Source organism: Tupaia chinensis, unplaced genomic scaffold, assembly GCF_000334495.1.
Source record: "Tupaia chinensis unplaced genomic scaffold, TupChi_1.0 Scaffold000238_1, whole genome shotgun sequence".
Classification (NCBI taxonomy): domain Eukaryota; kingdom Metazoa; phylum Chordata; class Mammalia; order Scandentia; family Tupaiidae; genus Tupaia; species Tupaia belangeri.
In genome coordinates, this window is record NW_006159716.1 from 830,740 (window position 1) to 850,970 (window position 20,231).

Sequence of the window (20,231 nt, forward strand, 5' to 3'; positions counted from 1 at the left end):
CAATTGTGGACACTGGAGGTGGTGTGAGAGGAGGGTGGGAAGGGACAGAGGGTCAGAAAGAGGGGTGGAAATATTTCTAGGAACTAGAAATGGAAAACTTTTTGTAATTGCATGATTGAGTCACTATGCAGCGTGTACTGGATGGGAGATCGCATTTTGTGTGCTGTGATTATGCTTAGGGAAGGAATGTAAATTGAGTTACATATCCATTCGATGACCACAGTAAGATATATAGCCCCAGCTAGGTGCTACTTTATAGGATGCCTAAAGTTAGACTTGTGTTCATGGAAATGTATATATCAGCTGTGTTTGCTATGAAAATATTTAGATTGATTAAGATCTTTAGTAATTCAATAAAAAATGGGGGGGAAACAGTATACAGTATAGAAAGTAAACATAGATACCAGAGACAGTGTGGGAAGAGAGTGGGAGATGGCTGAGGGTAAGACATAGGGAATCAAGGATGGAGGAGGGAAGCAAAACATACAGGAAACAAGAAATGGAAAATTATTTGTTGACAATAACATGTATGTTGATGTACTTGATTGAGACAATATACAGTGTACTCTGGATGGAAAATCTCATTTTGTATGCTGTAATGATGTACAGTGAATGAATGTAAATAAATTTAAATAAGACAAAAAAAATAAAGGAGTATAGATAAAGGAAAAAAAAAATGAAATCCTACTACCTAGCTAGCATTCGGACAAGCACACTGGCACCATGGACTACTCTCTGACGTGGCTGCCGTCTGGCACTCAATGGCAAGTCCCTCAAACCCTACCCCTCATCTCCCTGTAAATCCCCCGCTCTATGCCTGTTCTCTTGGCCTAACTGAACACGTTGACTATTTCCCAACTACACCACTGCATAATGTTCCAACTCTTTCTCCTGGTCCTCATCCCAAACTCCCCACATTGCCAGAGCGAGCTTTCTAAATAAAAAATCTAGTTTTCCCTTTTCTTAAAAAGCCCTTCAATGGCTCTCCCAAGTTTTTAAAAATTTCTTTACATCTATCATCTATTTACGTATTGATCTACTTATCTGTTGTGATTTTCAGGCCACTGAGTTTGGGACTCAAACTGTGGTCAGCCAAGTGGGAATCCAGAGCCTTAACCACAATGCCACCTACTGGTTTCAGGCTCTCCAAGTTTGGAATGAATTTCAAACTTCTTAGCTCACTAAACTTTTTTAAAATTATTTAATTGTATTTATTCATTCATTTATTTTATTTTAGCCAGAGAGAGACGCAAACAGAGAGGGGGGAAGTGAGAAAGCAAGCCACCAGGTCCAGGACTTGAACCGTGGTTGGCCACGTGGGAGTGCCTAGCGCCTTAACCACCATGCCACTCGCTGGTCCCACCCACTAAGCTTTCTGATTTGTCTCTGCTTGTTTCTCTGGCTTCACCTCCTGCCACTTTGATACCCGCACCCTTCATTTCAGCCAAATACAGTTAATGTTCCCCCAAAACATCATATTTCTTTCTTACACTTTGCACATATGTGTCAATCTGCCCGGAATACCCATTGCTTTCTCTTTATTGACATCAAAATTCAGCTCAGTCTACCCCCCCTTCTGCAAGGAAATCTGCTCTGATCTCAGTTGGCCTAAGAACCCAGGACATGTGGTGGCCATAACGTTCTTTCTTATTCTTTATCTTACTGATTTTCTAGCCTGGCTTCCCAACTAGACGGCAAGTTCTCTGAAGAGGGACACCATATTTATTGCCTATCTCCAGATCCTTGCACAAATGCTCAGTGTTAAATTAATGGTCACAGGAGCCAGCAAGTGGTGATTAAGGCACTGGACTCCCACATGGCTAACCACGGTCAAGTCCTGGACCCAGTGGCTTAAAAATCACACTGGGTTGATTTCTCACTTTCCCTGTCTCTACCTCTCTCTCTGGGAGCACAAAGCAAAAACCTAAAAACAAAACAAGCAAAAAAAAAAACTAATGCCCAGAGGAAGAATGGATAAGTGGTTGATCTCTCTCATCACTGAGCACAGGGCAGTGACATCTCGACCTGCTGGTGTACAGGTCACCAGTCTTAGGGAGTGAGGGGCGTTTGGACTCAGCACAGCAAAATCAGGTCAATCTGTGTATCTGTTCACTGCATAAAATAAGACTGCGTGTGTCCCTCAGGCATGGGGGTTCTCAGGGATATATATTGGGTCACATCAGAATACTCGTGTGTATACATGCATGTGCGTAATGCACATGGGTGTGTTCACACCTGACAAGAACACCACGGTGCATGTGCAAGGTGATGTGGTGGGAGCCAGAGCTGCCGTTGGACTCCCAGTAGGTCTTGGGGTTGCGGTCTGTCAGCTTGCTGGCCCGGTGCGGGTTGGAGGACACCTCCACCTTCTCCCAGCACTTGTCCTCCTTCACCTCCACACTGGAGCCTGGGGGCAGTCGGGAAGGGTGGAGGTCACTATGCCAGCAGTTTAGAAAGAATAAAGAAAGGGACTAGGGGTGGAAAGAGAAGGAAAGAACAGAAGTTGGGGGCAGAGGAGCTGGGAGAAAGTGGATGAAGGCACTAACCTTGGCAGAGATGCCTGAGAAACACGTCAAAGAAAGGAATATTGATGGGTTGGTGGGTTCGTCTGTGGTCCTCGATCTGGCCCAGCACCATCTGCATCAGAGCAAAGGGGGGAGAGGAGAGGGAGGAACATGAGGAGACACACCACACATACACACACATACACACATCTAGAGAGAGTCAATGGGCAACAGAGCACTCAAAGCCTTTCTCCCCAAATTTCAACAGCACCCTAGATAAGCCCCACCAAATGGATGCCAAATGGGACCCACTGCATCTCCTTCTCCTGCTTCTAGCATACGCGTTCTCAGCCTGGTGCCCACGGCCCTCCTCACCTGAATGCAGCCGGCGAGGATGCTGGAGGTGAGGTTGCTGTAGAGCTGGGCGTGTTTCTCACACTCTGTCACCAGGTCCCGAAGCTCACAGCCCAGAAGCAGCTGAGCCGAGTGCTTGTCCCGGACTTTGGAGAGGACCTCTTTTGCTCCCAAGCAGCACAGCACCACTGCGTAGTCCTTATGCATCGAGGCCAGGCGATGCAGAAAGCAGGTCAGCTCCTGCACGATCTGAGCCCAGAGCCACACGCGTTAATGCATGGGAAACCAAGAGCAAGGCACATTCAGAGTTGAGGGCTGAGTTCAGCAAAGAAGATGTGGTGGCTGAGATTTTGGAGAAACTCAAAAGCCCAAAAGTACCAAAGATAGAGCGGAACAGAGTATGTGGGGAGTGGAACTCCAGAGTAGTAGAGCTCGGGCACAGCTCTCCAGGATTCTTCCTGCCAGGGCCAAGCTATTTCAAGAGCCAATCTGGGTGCCTCGGCCTCGCTCAGGGTACAGAGCGAGCCACACCACCTGGTCCTAGAGGGTGGACAGAAAGGACTGACAGATGGGTGAATGGGGACATCTCCTACACCCAGACTCTAAACTCCAGGTGCAGCCATAGGTTAGTATTTCAAAACCCCAGTTTTGAGACTCGCAGATAACATTAGCCTTCTTCTTGCCATTCACCCACACCCACTCAGTACCCCAAACCCACTCAGACTCTGCTGTGCTCCCAAGAGCCTCCCAAAGTAGCCGGCACCTCAGATGCTGCCTTTCCCCCCAACTCTGGCCAGGGCTCTGTACCTCTGAGTCGCTGCTGGGGCCACTGAGGCAGTTGAGGCAGGGCTCCAAGACCTCATGCCAGGGGAGGACCATCACCTCAGGGTAATCTAGCAGGCGGCTCATGACCCTGGTGAAGAGATGCAGACAAGGGAAGCCCGGACAGCCTCGGAGCTCCTCGTGTCCCCAACACGTGGATACCTGAAAAGGCCCCTCACCTCAGCACGGTCAGCAGCAGAGTTTTGTTGGGCCCGGGGGCATCCAGAGTCCGCAGCAGCAGAAGGAAGGGCTGGGTCTCCTGTTGGAGGCGCTTGAGAAGGGGCCTCACGGCACCCCTGGGGCTGCCCTCATGGCACAGTACGTGCTCCAAATCCAGGAGCAGCTCTGCAGACGGGCCGCCCACCAGGGATCGAATCAGCAGCTCAGGCGAGCCGTCCTGACTCTGGGTGCTAGGGGTCTCCAGCACTGCGGCCCCGACACACCAGACAGAAAAAATGTACATGAAGAGTCTTTGAGTGGTTCAAACCAAGAAATAGGAAGATCTAGATAACCACCCCTAAAATGTCCTCCCATAGTGAGGATGTCTTAAAAGTTTTTACTGGGACCAGCAGTTAGTGTAATGGCTATGTCGCTGGACTCCCACGTAGTCGACCTCAGTTCGCGTCCTGGACCCAGTGGCTTAAAACTCACGCTGGGCGAGTATGCATGCGTGCCCAAGATCCTGAGAGGAGAATGGAGGAGAAGGGATTGCGGCGTGGCCATCCCCCCTGGGGGTGATTTCTCGCTTTCTATCTCTCTGTCTCTCTCTGGCAAGGATATGCGCCCTATGGCAAAAACCTCTCCAAAAAAAAAGTTTTTACTGAACTACTAGGAATTTTCTTTTCTGACCTCAAATACATACCTGATTACACTTGAACAACAACAACAAAATCTAGTTCTGTAAAACACTGCCAAGCTGTGTTGGCAAACACAACACAAACTTAATCTCGAATACAGTCATATGATTATCCTTTGGGATTAAATGTTAGCTACAATAAACACCAGCTATGAAAACTGCATCCCTGTAAGACCTAGCATGGTGGCTTTAGATACGTAAAGGACTTGTATTGGGGGGGAAATGGTGGCACAGCGGTAAATTGCAATGTTCTTCCAGGCAATCCCACATGGAAAGGTTCCCAGTTCAAGTCTGAAAACTCACCTGAGTACCCCTGGCACAGGCACACCCATGATCTGGGTCTGGCTAAAGCTGGGCGTGGATCAATGTTAAGACCTGGTTGGGGGCACTGTTTCTCTGTCTCTCTTGGAAAGAAGAGCTTAATTAATTTTAAAAATTCTAAAATTGGAACCAGCAGATGGTGTAATGGCTATGTTGCTGGACTCTCACATAGTTGACTGTGGTTTGAGTCCCAGACCTGGTGGCTTAAACTCATGCTGGACCATGCACATATGTGCCCAGGATCCTGAGAGGAGAATGGAGGAGGAGGGAATGCGGTGTGGTCATGCCCCCTGGGGGTGATTTTGCACGTGCGTGCTCTCTCTCTCTGTCTCTGTCTCTGGTGAGTGCATGCACCCTATAGCAAAAATCTCTCTCTCAAAAAGAATTTGTTTTTAATTATACAGGGCCAGCTAGTATTGTGGTGGTTAAGGTGGCTGGACCCCACATGGCCAACTATATGGTTTGCATCCCAAACGTAGGGCTTTAAACACCAGGCACATGTGCATGCATGCTACAATCCTGAGAGGAGGGAGAAATGGGGGAGAAGGGACTGCAATGGGACTATCCCCCATGGGGGGGTACTTTCTCACTTTGTCTGTCTCTATCTGGTCAGTAAACATGCTACCCTCTGGCAAAATTTTTAAAATAAGATATATACTGCTTATTAAAATATCCCTCCATATTTCTGGGTTTTCACTTGTTTTTTAAACACAAAGCGTTTCTTGCCCATGACATCAGTATTTCATGTTTCTAGGCACAAACTTTCTGTAGATCCCCAGATGCCACCTCAATCTCCTACCGTCTGATAAGACTGGGGCCAGCCTAGCCCAGATAGCTGGGAATCCATGTATGTTTAAAGCCATTCAGAGAGGCACTTGTTAGTCTCCCTTTCCCCTTTTTCAGGAAGTTCTACTTAAGATCTAAGTTGAGCACCAGAACTCTCACTCATGCCCTGAAGATTCTGAAGATTCCTTGTCTTCCCAGTCAGCGGCTGGTACGGAAATCTGAGCAATGACCGATTCCTCAGCAGAACCAACCCCCGTCACAGTGGTACCTGCATGCTCAGGACTGCCTGGGGGCTCTGAGTAGCGATTAAGGAGCATCGTAAGGATGGTACGTGTGGTAGGCACAGGTTCTGTCCCCGGCGCGATCCCCGAGTGCCTCAACAAGGTGTCTCTCAGCTCTTGGGTCACAATCTGCTCTCCCAGAGTGTGGTGGTTGCACAAAAGCAGGCTGAGCAGGAGCAGGCCATTTCTCACTGCAGAGCAGCACCTGGGAGGAGTGGGGTGGCCAGGGCAGAAATGGACAGAGTGTGAGTGCAATGGAAGCAGGGAAGCAAACAAGGAGGGCCCTGAAGTTGGGATGGACAGGGCTCCTGTGGTCCCTCTGAGCCAGGTCACTCCTAACAACCCCATGAAAACATGTCCAGGTCTTTCTGCCCTCTTTGGGACAATCTCCCTGCCCCCGACCACTTGGCTCCTCTAATGGCAGTCAGAGAGGGCCACCAACATTTAATCTGGAGGTGACAACATGAGGGGAACATGTGTGGAGCACATGAGGCCGGAGCAGGGTAGCAGCACTTGAGACTCAGCAGGAGTACTGGAGTTTGGAGGGCAAGGTTCTGACCCCTCGGTATTCAGCATCAGGACCACAGCTGCAGGGACGGTGAGGAGCAGGCTCTCAGAGCCTGGGCGTGTGGCTGAGTCGATGCTGGCGAAGATCTCTCTGGTCATCTGGGCATCAAACAAAGGGTGGACAGAATCTCGGCCAGTCACAAAGGTGGGGATCTCTGAGGAGCCGGCAATGGCCAGCATCTTCAATGCCTGTGAGGGAGATTCGGAAGCAGAGTTAGAAGCGGGCAGAGCCACAATGAGGAGAAGCGAGCCAGGATTAACAGGGAAGACCTCAAACGTTGGGGCAGCTGAGCTGTCTGAAAATAGGCAGGGCAGGAGAAAGAAGGAAGAAGTGGTAATGAGACATTAAATGCTAGGAAGGGAGGGAGGAAGTAAGTGAAAGAATAAAAGAGGTAAGGAGGAAAAAAGTGAGCAACAACAAAAAAATCTAAGACTGGATGGCAAAACTAGCTGGCCACTTCTCTCTGCCCCCAAGCTCTCAGCCCTGAGCAGATGGCTACCACTCCCGTATCTTCCCTAAGGATAGTGCCCTTCCACAGCATCTAGTGGTATCTGGAGGCTCTCCTTGAAGTTGTTTCCCATCTCTCTTGACCATTCCTTCCTTTAGAAACCTCTCTTCCACCAGGTGGTGTGGTGGTTGAGGGTGCTGGACTCCCACATGGGCGACCACAGTTCGAGTCCTGGACCTGGCGGCTTACTCTTACTCTCTCTCTCTCTCTGTGTCCCTCTCTGGTCAAATTAAAAAATAAGTAAATAAATAAAATTAAATAAAAATAATTCTTAAAAAGAAAAGAAAATTTCTTTTCGATTAAGTTCCATGACTTCATATGGTCCTGTTTTTTTCTCCTACCTTTCTGGTGTTCCTTTGCCTGGTCCTCAAACACTGACATTCCTGATCCTTTTTCTTCTCTCACTCTGTTCCCTCCTAGGCGACTTCCTCCACCCCCTACAAATTCAAATACCACCTATATGCCAGCACTCTCAAATTCATGTCCCCGAGCCTTAGACAGCATGTGGCCCTTTCCACAAGGCTACTTGGTTGTCACGGGCAGAAGAGCTGGAATTAGAGGGAAAATACTTCTAATGTACAAACCAGTTTACTGTACTGTAGAGAAAAATTGAACTAAAATGAACACTACACCATCAGAGTAGAGAATATCTCTAGTGGAGAAAGGATTGACTCTAGAGGAAATCCACTAGGCATGGACTGGGCTAGAAATAATTCTCAAGACACAAGGCCAGCAGGCGGTGTGGTGGCTAACACACTGGACTCCCACATGACCGACAGCAGTTCAAATCCCAGACCAGGAGGCTTGAAAACCATGTGGGTGTGTGCGTGCCCAAAATCCCCAGAAGAGAATGGAGGAGAAGGGATTGTGGCATGGCCATACTTCCTGAGGGGTGATTTCTCACTTTCCCTCGCACTGTCTGTCTGTCTCTGGTAAGCATGTGCACTCTCTGGCAAAATTTTTTTTTTTTGAGAGGTTTTGCTGGCCAGAAAGACAGAGGGACAGAAAGCGAGAAATCACCTCCCCCCCCAGGGGGATGGTCATGCCACAATCCCTTCTCCTCCATTCTCCTCTTGGGATCTTGGGCATGCACGCACATGCACCCAGTGTGAGTTTAAGCCACTGGGTCCAGGACTCAAACCGCGGTTGACTAGATGGGAGTCCAGTGATATAGCCATTTACACCAACTGCTGGTCCCTCTATGGCAAAATTCCTAAACAAAAAATTCTCAGGCCAATCCCCCTGGTAAGGCCTGGACCCTCCAAGAAAATGCTACTTTGCAATGAGGCTGTCTCTCTTCGGCTACCCTACTCTCTCATGTGGTGAGTGCTACAGATCCTAAGTTATAAACAAAATGATGCAAATTTATTACAAGGCAAGAGTCTGAATTTAGGGGCTGGCCCTGTGGTGCAGCACTGATGCTCTGGCCGAGAAAAGTCAGATTCCACATGGTAACTGTGGTTCCAAGCCCTGGCCTGGTCAGCCTGAAACGCGCCAGGCATGTCTGCCCGTGCCAAAAATCCAACAGGATCGAGGAAGGGGACTGCAGCAAAGCCAGATCCTGTGGAGGGTGCTCCCTCCCTCTCTGTCTCTCAAGTGCACCCACACACACTCTATCATGAATAAAGAAAAAATATAGAAAAAAAAAGTCTGAATTTAGGGGTAAATGCTGTATTTTGGTCATGCAATTTAAGAGGATCAGAGAATTTTTTTGAGCAATAAATGGCATAGTTTGTGGATGCCTGGCTGCTCTCAGAAGGAGCAACACCTAGTTGGCCTCACAAAGAAAAGAGTCCCCTGCTTTCTCCCAAGACAGACCTGCTTTGAGAGAACACCCACTCCCCCCATGCATTGCCATTGTACCGTTGGAATCCCTTCTCAGAACTGCTCTGGCCAGCACCTACCTGTGCCCTCAGGGACCCTTAAGCTATGTAGGGGCAGCCCACCCACAGTGCGTGCCAGCCAGCACTTGTGTCTGGAGTAATCAGGAAATCAATTCTGTATGTTCTCTTGGCCTCCATTCCCAAAGTCCTGGGCCCAGAGTGATAGGGCAATGGTCCTGCTGCCTTTGTTTTACCCAAATCTGGTGAGGGAATACTTTCTGTGTAACGGTACCACTCAGATAAAGGGGTAAAAAAGTATTTTTAGTTGAACTGCCACAGAAAAGTTGAAAGAACTGCCATAGAAAGTTGATCTTTCACCAGAAACCCAACTGCAACTAAAAAGGTGTAAGACATTCAACATACCTAAAACCTCAACTCCTGACCCCCTTCCCATATTACTTCTTCCTGCAACTTTTCTCACTTAGTAAATGCCACCTGCTGCAGCCTGCTATTCAATTTTAAATCTGGGAGCCATCTTAAAAATTCCCTTCTCCCTTTCTCCAAACAAGTGCTCAGTCCCCAAGACTGCCCAGATCAAACTCTGAAATCTAGCTGCATCTTTCCACCCCAGCATCTACCTCCTGGTTGAAACCACCACAGTATCTGCTCCAGGTCTGCAGTCTCACAGTCGGCCTGTCTTGCCTGTTGCTCTCCCTCGCCAGGCCCAGTGCACTTACCGCCAGCCCTGCCTGCTGCACCAAGACGGAAGTCTTATGTTCTTGCATGCAAACCAGCACAGCATAGATGCCACCCTCCCTGGCAAAGAGTGGGCGCCATTCGTGCTTGGTCAGGAGCAGGTAAAGGAGGCGCAGGGCCAGGACCACCACCATCTTCTCTCCCACCTGGTTGGTCAGCAGCTCCACCAAGGTCTTCACTAGCTTTTCTCTGAGAAGAGAAAAGAAATTGAGGCTCCCCATCTCAATGAGCCTTGCTTGACTTCCCAGCCATGATCTCGTTGGACTCCCTGCCCAGCCCTGTCCAGCCTCTCCCAGCCCTTTCCAACCTGCTCCCTTCCCTCAGCCTTGTCTCTGATCCCCTCCACTCTGCGGAGTGCCCTCTAACTGCCCTCTCCCCTCTAACTACCTCTGGTTCTTCCCCTCGGGAAGCAGGCTATGGAGCAAATAGTCACGAACCCTGGCTCATCTTTTCAAATGAATCTATGAATTCAAAGTAATTCTAATTGAAATGCCTAAGAGCTTAAGAAAACAAACAAACAAAAAAACGACAGGCAGATTTAGTACAGGAAGACAAATGTGTTGGGAGGTAACAGTTGACTTGTCTATTATTATCAAAATATAAATAGAGACTTATAATAATGAAAACCCCAGAACTGGTACAGGGCAGCCAAACAGATCAACAGATGAGAAGAGAGACAGGGCAGCACCTCAGCCAGTGAGGAAGGGAAGGACTGTGTAAAACGCGATGTTCAGACACCTGACTATCCATTTGAAAAAGCTGAAATTGGAGCTCTACTTCTTACCATCTGTAGAAACAAATTGCCAACAAGTTTTTAAATGAATGTAAAAAATAAAATCATAGACGTTTTTAGAAAATACAGGGAAATGTTTTTATAATCCAGGAATAGGACAAACCTTGTGTCTAAAGTAGGACACAAATCTAGACGCCATAAAGAAGTAGGAAAACACAGTAACATGCGCTCTGAAACGTTAGCACAATGAGAGACTATAAACGAAATTAACAGGTAGACGATGCGAGCTAGAGAAAGGGTCCAGTGGAAATGCTGATCTGAAGGATTCCAGAGTCCACAGGTCACGGCGAGGGTCACCAGGGGGAAAAGAACAGGTAGTGACATCTTCCCTCATGGGATGAGATGCAGATTGAGGGGGGAGCCAGGGAGGGAAAGAACACAACGTGGGAACTGTCAAAGGTGAATAAAGATACTGAGAAGCTTCTGTTTTTATCTGTCTACTCTCAGAAGCTTTAGATGAAATATGCTTTAAATACATATCCCCTGGGGCCGGCAGGTGGTGTGGCAGTTAAAGGCACTAGATTCCCACATGGCTGACCACAGTTTGAGTCCCAGACAGGGCAGCTTGCTTTCTCATTTTCCCTATCTCTCTCTCTCTCTCTCTGGTCAAATTAAAAAATAATAATGGCAACGAACGGAATTAAATAAATAAATAATTCTTTAAAAAACAAACATCTATCTGTAGTCATAAGTTATTACAGACTAGTTAATAACAACATATATAGATACAGAGATATAAGTATGTTTGCCAAGATGTTAACAGTAACTGCCTCTATAAAAGATTGTCAGATCATTTTTACTAGATCAGTTTCTTTTTTTTGAGAAGATTTTTGCTATAGGACCACACGTGCTTGCTGGAGAGATAGACAAGAGAGGCCGAAAGCAAGAAATCTCCCCCTGAGGGGATGGCCATGCTGCAATTCCTTCTCCTCCATTCTCCCCTTGGAATTTTGGGCACACACGCACATGCACCCAGTGTGAGTTTTAAGCCACTGAGTCCAAGACTCGAACCACGGTCAACAACAGTGGGACTCCAGCAACATAACCATTATGCCATCTGCTGGTCCCAAAATTTTCTAACATTTTTAACAGTGAGCATGTATTTTGTAATCACAAAAAATAAAACTTAACATGTTTTTTAAAGACAACAAAATATTTAAAATAAAAATAAAGGATTAATATCCAAAATACCCATAAATCCATAGAAAAAAGAAAAGACCCAAATACAAAGTGGGCAGGCCCAGCTGTAGGTGCAAGTGGTGCATGAGTCTGGGACCAGATGTGTCGCCCAGGTTTGGTTTCTGAACCAACTTCAACAGGCCCAGTGTGGTGAGGTAAGTCTCTAATTCTAGCTAACTGGGAGGCTGGGGTAGTAGGATCACAGCATGGAAAGACCTTGTCAAAAATAACTCTCCTGAGGCCGGCAGGTGGCGTGGTGGTTAAGGGCACTGGACTCTCACATGGCCGACCACAGTTTGAGTCCCAGACCTTGCAGCTTGCTTTCTCATTTTTTCTCTCTCTCATTCTGTCCCTCTCTGGTCAAATTAAAATAAAATAAATAAATAGATAAAGTTAAATAAAATAACTCTCTCAGGCTGGTCCTGTAGTCTAGTAATTGATTTGGATCCCACATGGTCAACCACAGTTTGAAACCCAGCCCCAGTAGCTTGAAAAATACACTAGGTGCAGGTCTAAAATCTTGAAAGGATGGAGAAGTGAAGAAGGGATTTCGTCATGACCACATCCCATTGGGAAGTGCTTTTTCCCTTTCTGTCTCTCTTTGGCAAGCATACACACACTCTAGCAATCAAAAATTAAATAAGTAAATAAATTAGTAAACTTCCCCCACCATTAAAAAAACAATAACTGGGTAAAGGATAAGAAGAGAATATTTAGGGCCAGCCAATAAAGTGGTTAGCCTGGGCAACTGGATCCTGCATGGCCAACCATGAGGTCTGAGTGCCAGATCTGGTGGGTTGAGAAACACACTGGGCATATGCACACATACATGCCTAAAATCTCGACAGAATGGAGAAGGACTGGTGTGGCCATCCCTATGGGGGGAGGTGGGATGCCTTCTCATTCTCTTTTTCTCTTTGTCTCTGGTCTTTCTAGTGAGCACATGCACCCTATAGCAAAATTTAAAAAAGAAAAAAAATGAATATTTTGAATATTCATAGGAGAAGAAACAGAACAAATACATGCAACTTGACCAGAACTAAAAATTAAAACAAGGAGACAGTAATCATTTAAAATTCTGCCAAGCTTGGAGCCAGCAGGTGGAGTGATAGTTAAAGGCGCTGGATTCTCACATGACTGACTACAGTTCAAGTCCTGTAGGTCTGCTTTCTCCCTTTAACTTTCTCACTCTCTCTCTGTCTCTCTCTGGTCAAATTAAAAATAACAACAAGAAATGGAATTAAATAAATAATTATTTTAAAATTTTTCCTGCCAATCTACTATGAAAAGAATGGTGACATCCAATGTTGACAGGGTAAGAGAAAACATCTATCAGAATGCTGTACTTGAACTTGCATATAACCTTATCACAGAGTCCTACACGGCAGTGAAAATAACAAGGCAGCTCCACATGGGCTGACATGGAAAGCCCTCTACAACATACGGGGGGGGCGGGGGGGGGCGGCAAAAAAAGATGGAGAAACCATAGAGTATGATTACATGTATTAAAACAAACTCAGAAAATGTGCTATGTCCAAATTCGCAATCACGAAGGTAAATCTAGAGAAGGTCTGAAGGATACACGCCAGACTGATAACAACAGTAAAATGAGACTTTGGCTTTTTATGTTCTCTAGATCTTTTAAAATGGAAATTAATTAGCATATTATTTGAATAATTAAGCAGAAAAAAACTTTTAAAATAGAGAAGAAAAAGAATTAAGAAAAAAATATGAATTCGAAAACTCAAGCTCTACAACCAAAAGAACCTGGGTTTGAATCCTGGCTCTGCTATCTATAAAACTCTGAGCAAGTTACTTTCCTCACTCATACAGCTGGGTAACAATACTGCCAATGCTTCCTCAGTGTCAGGAGGACGTAATGAAACACTAGCACAGTGCCAAGCACAGCAGTGTAGGCTGTAACACAGCCTGTAACATCCCACCCTCTGGGGCCATCCCCAAGGCCTGCTGGAGCTGGATACCACATTGCCAACCACGTGGTCTGAGTCCCAGTCCTCGTGGCTTTAAACACATGCTGGTCGTGTGTGTGTGCATGCCCCAAATCCAGACAAAATAGGAAAATGGAGGAGAAAGGATTACAGTGTGACCATGCCCCATTTGGGGACTTTCTCTCTCTCTGTCTCTCTCTAACAAATATATGTATGTACCCTCTAGCAAATTACAAAAAAAAATAAATCCCACACTCCAGGTCGGCTGCTCCTTGGTCTGCCTGCCTCTGCCCCCCAGCCTTTCTAATTCTTCATCTCATTGTTCTTCTCTCCCTACACCCACCTTTATTGCTGACAGTCTCAACCAAAACCTTTCTCCCTCCCCAGCATGCTAACCTCAGTGATCTGTCAGGATAGAGCAGAGGGTGGTCCCGCTCAGTGACCTCCTCCACGGCCTGAGAGAGGGCGGAGAGCCCCGAAAGCTGCAGGTGTGTGTCCAGGCTGGATATCTGCACAGTGGCCACAACCGCTGCCACATGCTGATCCAGGGAGCTGCGTGGTCCAGGGCCCCGCAAGGCTCTCGCCATTTCTGAAATGAGTGGGGGAAAGTGGCACCTGCAAGCTGGAAGTCTTTAAAGGTCAAGCCCAGCTATCCTGTCGACATGTAATACATTATTCCTTACTGTGACTTGTATTCAGAACTTTTCCAGTTCCCTGGGACGGATGTAAATAGACAAACGAGGATGAAAATACCCTGGAAAAATAGGCCATCCTTTTCCAGAGACACCGCACAAAGGGAGTGGTGGCCCATGAAATACAATCGAGGTCCAAGGGGAGAAGATGGGTGCACGATTGTTCGAAGGCATCTTCCCCTGTGACAGGGACCTTACTCCAGGGTCTTCCCTCTCCCATGACTATCCACTTCTGTCAGGCCCACCCAGGACTAGTTCCAATGGCTATGCCCTCCCCTCCCAGAATCCGACTCACCACTGGCTGCCTCCTTTGTCTCCGGGGACAGAACCACCCCCTCAGACACCAGAAGCTGGTTAAACAGCTGCGAATCACTCTGTGCCATGGGGGGCTCAGTCTTTGCCTCAGCAGGCTCTGCCTCCCCCTCGGGGGACTCGGCCTTTGCTTTGGGGGACTCAGTGTCTTCCTCTGAGGATGTGGCCTCCGACTTGCACTCTCCTGGATCTGGGGAATAGCAGCGACTTCGAGAAGACGAGCTGCTTGGGCCCTCAGGAGGCAGCCTGTACTTGGTGTAGATCTGGGAGCTGAGCAGGTCACTGAGGGTGCTGCCCTCGAACCGACTACTGAGGACCCGCAGCAGACTCTCAGCCGTCTCTACGGACACAGAGATCTCACCAAGGGCTTTCTCTCCCAGGGCCTGTCAACAGGAGGGGGTAAGAAGACACAAAGGTCCTGAGGACAGCAACGGGAAGGAGAGCCACTCTCTGCCATGCCCTCACACCTTGGACCTACTAGCCCTCCCAGCATTGGTCTCCCACACTCTGACCTCTCGCTCCACCCGCTCTGTACGTACTACCCGGCACTGAGAGCTCCCTCTAGAGAATTCCACCTCGAAGCCCAGTACAACCCCACCCCCAGGTCCCTCAGGCCTGTAATACCTCATCCGGGTTCTCCCGAAGATTCTGAATAATTGGCTGCTGCTCACTTAAGTCCAACTTCTTAATAAAGAAAAGCAGTTCCCACCACTCAGCCTGGGTCAGGTGTCCCAATTTCTCATTCTTCTGAGGCTCGGGCTGGAGGTACGGCAGAGAGTAGAGCCCATCCACAGACTTCCAGTCCCAGGAGGGAAGTGCTGAGGACACAGGATACCAGTGCCCATCAGGAAGAGGTAGTTTCGGTCAGGAGTGGGTTTACCTCGTTACTCCTCTGATTAGAACACGCTGTCCATGTCCCCTCCTAGGCCCACCTGTGTCCACCACGGTAGTCCCTGCCCCCTTCTCTACAGCTGCTGCAGCAGTGTCCTCAGGAGCCTCCTCAGGGCCCAGGATCTCCAGCATGTACCAGTGCACCCAGTAGGTACGGCTTGTTGACTGCCAGAAGACCTGTTGTGAGGGTGGGAGAAGAGAGAAGAATAGAGAGGCCTCAGCCCAGAGCTCTTGGCTATGAAGGCTTGAAGGACAGACCCAAGCCCAGACCTGATGCATACCCCCAGATGTGCACCTGGCTAGGCTTGGAAGAACCTACGTTAAGCAAAAGCCTTCCTTTCCCTATCAGGAGTGGGCCCTGCCTTTCTAATGTTGGTGGCCTCTGTTCTCACACTCCCTGCTAGCCTCCTCCACTGGTAGCGAGTCTCTCTATGATCTTACAGCTACCTACGCCTGCTACATCTTCTCAGCCCTCCAAATGGCCCCATCAAGTGCTGCCCCCCTTTTATAGTTCCAGTTTCCCTTGGGTTTTTCTCTTTCAATGGCCTGCCAGAGCCTCCTACACGGAAGCCCCAGTTATGCTCCATCGAGTCCCGCTGCGCATCACTCACCTGCACAGGGGGCACGCCATTGTTGCTCTGCCGGAACTCGCCCTCATCCCCAGCACTGATCTCCTCGTAATCGTCCAGCATCCGCACTCGCATCCCTGGCTGCAGTGTCTGCTGCACGTACTCACCATAGCCACTACGACTAGAGAATTCAGAGCGCTGGCGGAAGGCCCACCCTTGCCTTCTGGGGGTGGTGACAATGGTGGGGAGTACAAGGCTAGGGCCTGTAACGCAGGGCTGAAAGATGGACCGGGTTGGCCGGGGTGGCAATGTGCCCTGTCCGCTGAGGTTCCGGGCCCAGCCCATGCTCCGCACCAGCTCTGAAATGAGGTTGCCCACAGCCATGCTGAACTCCAGCTCCCTCTCTCCCCGGCTTTTCTCCCTCGCGGGACTCGGGGAACTCTGGTCTCCAGCTCCTGGCTCTGGACTGTTATTCAGCTGATCTAGCAGGGAAGTGACACACAGGTAGCGCTTCACCAGGGAGAAGAGCAGCTTTCCTGGGATCTGTAGGACATAATCCTTGACATAGGCTCATCTTTTCCCAGCTTTAACCCCCACCCCTTTCTCCTCAATATCCTTCTCTACAGAAAAACATAAAGGCCTCCTCCCTAGGCCTACAGCTCTCAGACTAATTTATGGAAGAAATGCACAGGGGGTGTCTTAAAACACAGATTCCGAGGTTTGATCTTATAAATTCTAATGGGGATAAGTTGGGGAGGGGGACATAAACCTTCATTTTAATAAGCTCCCAGGTGACTCTGGTACTGACACACAGTCCCGAACTGCAGTTCCAGAAACAATGCCTTGGGCCTCGTACACGGCATTTTCCCCACGCATGGCAGAGTACCTGAGGCAGGTGAATGCCCTCAAAGGCCATGCAGTGCTCTTCGGAGGACGTGGTCTCTGCAAACAGCTCCAGCAAAGTATAGCAGCTGTCGAAGTCCATGTGCTGCTCGATGCCATCTTGCTGGCTCAGTGACAGAAGGACGTGAGCCCGACTCCCTGTAATCCACACCCAATCCATATCTTCTCCTCAATCCCCGACATTTTTCTGTCTTTCCTAGATTCTCTAAACCCTACTCCAAGGCCTGGAGACTTCTTTGCAACTGAGACCCCCAGCAAGAAATACCTTTCACACAGTAATCTGGTACAAACATGCACACACAGAACATGTTGTAAGACCTATTCTTACTAAGTGCTATGTGCTGATATTCTGGGTTTTTAAAAACTATATTGGATGTAACAAATTGATTTCAAAAACAACTAATAAATCTCAACCCACAGTTTAAGAAATGCAAACCTACCCCACTCCTTTCTTTGTCAATGAACAGATAAAACAGATGCTATCTTTTTCTATTTTCTTTAGTTTTTCCTATAGGGTATGTGTGCTCACCAGAGACAGAAGACAGAGAGGAAAGAGAGAGGAAAAGTGAGAAATCATCCCCCGGTGGGGAGGGAGTTAATGCAATCCCTTCTCCTCCATTCTCCTCTTGGGATTCTGGGCTTACACACACAAATGACCAATGTGACTTTTTGCTGCTGGGTTGGGGACTTTAACAGCAGAGTTGGTCATATGGGGTCCAGCCCCCCAAACACCACACCATCTGCTGCCCCCAGATGCTATCTTTCTGTCCTGTTTGTGTACCTGTAAAGACCCATTTTTCTTTTGCGTCAAGTTCACATGCAACATACCCTAGGTGTTCTTCCAGAGCTGGAGAATCTCTCCTCTTTCTGGTCTCACTCCTGGTGGCCCTATTCTTTCCAATGCTTCCCTATTCTCTCCAGTGCTTCCCTTCTTCCCCGGCCGTCTCTTACCAGCGTCATGAGCTGCCAGAGCCTGCAGCATCTTGCCCGCACTCCGACGGATCTGAGGCTCCGGATTGCACAGCATGTGCATGAGCAGGTCCAGGGCTCCTGTCTCCCTGAAGACCCCCGTGAGGGGCCCGATGCTGGCGTAGGCACTGAGCACATGGATGGTGTGGAGTACCGCAGCTGTGGGGCTCGAGGTCCCACCTTCTGCCAGCTGCCTGGCAGCCCTGCGTACCAGCGCACGCACATCAGCCTCCATCTCTCCCATTGCCACTTCATCCAGGCCTCCTGGATCACGGGGAAAGCTTCCTGGGCCCCCAGCCGGCTCGTGCTGCGGTCCCTTAGATAAGGCCCGTTCCCCTAACAGCATAGGGCAGTTGGCATAGACCTCGGAGGCCGACAGCCACATGAGGATGTGCTCTGCCTTGCCTTCCTCCACGCCCACTTTGTCAGCTTCCCCGCATTTCAGGACACTCCATCGGATCAGATATTCAGGACGCCCATCATGCCCAGGTCGCTGTCGAATGAGCTCTTCAGGATATGCCTGCAGCTGGGGCCCTAAGGGCACCATGAGGTCCCCCGCACGCCGCTCCCCCACCATCCTGACCACCTGCAACACACAGAAGAAAGACAGGTAGTACTGAAAAATAAAAGGACTATATGCAGGGCATCGAATTCTGAGACACAAATACAACTAGAGGTGACTGGTAGCCTACATGGTGGGAGGAATTTAGAGGCCAAACTGAAAAGGTGAAGGGCAGGATGGCATCAACAGCTGAACACACAGTGGGATTCACGATAGGAGAATGGAGTGAAACAGGGAGGGGCTTAAAAGCATGGAAGAGGTACAAGAGAAAAGTAATAGGCACAGGAATAATAAACTAAGTGAGTGACAGAACAGACCAGGCAGAATGGCAAGGTGCTGAGGGACACAGATGAGGACCTTAAAAAGATACCATGGGGGGAGCAGTAAGGACAGTGGCATTTGAGACACTGGAGCCAGAACAGAACAGGGGGAGGGCAGACCGGGAGTACAGGACAGGGTAACGCCAGCACGTGGATATGAAGGCATATAGGCCACGGCAGATACAGAGAACAGAGATGCAGGGAGGCTGAGCAGATGACTGGATAGGAAGTGTGTGAGTCTTGCAGAAGGGGAGGGACCTTAGGCCCAGAGAAAACTATGGGAGAAAAAGACCAGGTCCCACCTGCACTTGGGCTGTTAGTAAGGGCGTAAGGTTCATATAGGTGGAAGTGCTAACTGTGGGACTGAGAGTAGGGAAAAAAAAAAAGAGAATGGCAAGAGTCCAGATTTCAGAGCCAGATAAACCTGCATTCTGGCTTTCACTTACTATCTGCATAGTTTGGACAAGTAGTACTAACCTCTGAGCCCGTTTCCTCCTCTGCAAGATGGTAATAACTGTCAGACCTACTTCATGACGTTGCAGCAGCTTAGTCAGAGCATGTACGTTCTGCATGCAGAACGGCACTTAGCAGATCAACAGTGCTCAGTGAACACAACCTAAGGTGATTCTTCTCAGATGGAGAAGAAAGGGGTGGGCGACAGATAACTGGCCACTTATTAAGCAAGAAGATTACGAATGCAAGTGTGAAGATCAGGAAAAGATGGGTGATGTGAAGCAGCGCAGCGGCCAAAGGGAACAGTGAACATGAGAATGGAGGGTAAGCCAGGTGAGGACATGGTGCTCAGCACAGCGGGCTTACTGGGGCAGAGGGGCAGAAGAAAAGAAAGGGGTGAAGAGTAGGGGAAAGCATAAGGAACGCGGAGGGCAGGGACCCACTCAGCACGGGGCGAGGCTGGGCGGCAACCAGCCATGTGGCCCAGGCAGGACGAAGGAAAACCAGCCCAGAGACCTAGGAGCGGGGACGGGGGGTGGGGAGCCGCGGGTCTGGACCAGGAGCAATAATAAACCAATGCGGAGGAGTGAGGTCTGGACGCGGGGATGAGCCGGGCTGAGAGCAAGCTCCTGCCCCAGCTGCCGTCCAGCGGGACCGGGACCCCGGGAGGGGGAGGCCAGTACCGCGATGGGAACCGGCTTGGGGGCGGAGTCCAAAGCGGCTCTGACAGGACCAAGCAAAACTCGGGAGCGAGCCTGGTTCAGGCCACGGAGGGAGGCCAAGGGACCGGGGAGGGGACGGGGAAGGGACAGGGCCCGCGTGGGTCTCTCCTCTCACCTCCCACCGCCCTGCTCGGCCCCCGCTGGGACTCAGCGGCCGGCCCCGCCGTCCTGGCCCCGCCTTCTCAGCAGCTCCCTTCCGGGTCACCCAGCGAGAGCACGCACGGCCGGGCATCTACGGGTCCCACCGCGGCCCACGCCGAGCGTGGCAGAACCGCGCGAGTGGAGCATGCGCACTACCCGCGGGCGGCTGCAGGGGGCAAGGGCGCGGGCGGGGCGCG

General features: G+C 49.4%; 1 protein-coding gene across 3 annotated transcripts in view; it reads right to left on the reverse strand.

Annotated features, from left to right (window-relative positions):
• CUL9 (cullin 9) overlaps window positions 1-20,075 on the reverse strand; it is a gene marked incomplete at its 3' end in the record, with an annotated part of 47,190 nt that extends 27,115 nt beyond the window's left edge. The window contains 17 exon segments of one of the 3 annotated variants that reach the window (XM_014587838.1): window positions 2,236-2,407; window positions 2,547-2,637; window positions 2,880-3,107; window positions 3,666-3,771; window positions 3,860-4,106; window positions 5,912-6,129; window positions 6,484-6,680; window positions 9,561-9,768; window positions 13,897-14,089; window positions 14,488-14,887; window positions 15,129-15,322; window positions 15,437-15,572; window positions 16,007-16,240; window positions 16,319-16,507; window positions 16,851-17,005; window positions 17,819-18,422; window positions 19,196-19,653. In XM_014587838.1, coding sequence (XP_014443324.1) covers window positions 2,236-2,407; window positions 2,547-2,637; window positions 2,880-3,107; window positions 3,666-3,771; window positions 3,860-4,106; window positions 5,912-6,129; window positions 6,484-6,680; window positions 9,561-9,768; window positions 13,897-14,089; window positions 14,488-14,887; window positions 15,129-15,322; window positions 15,437-15,572; window positions 16,007-16,240; window positions 16,319-16,507; window positions 16,851-17,005; window positions 17,819-18,413 — 3,563 coding nt within the window. 3 annotated transcript variants of the gene reach the window in all.
• Window positions 20,076-20,231: the final 156 nt, after the last annotated feature.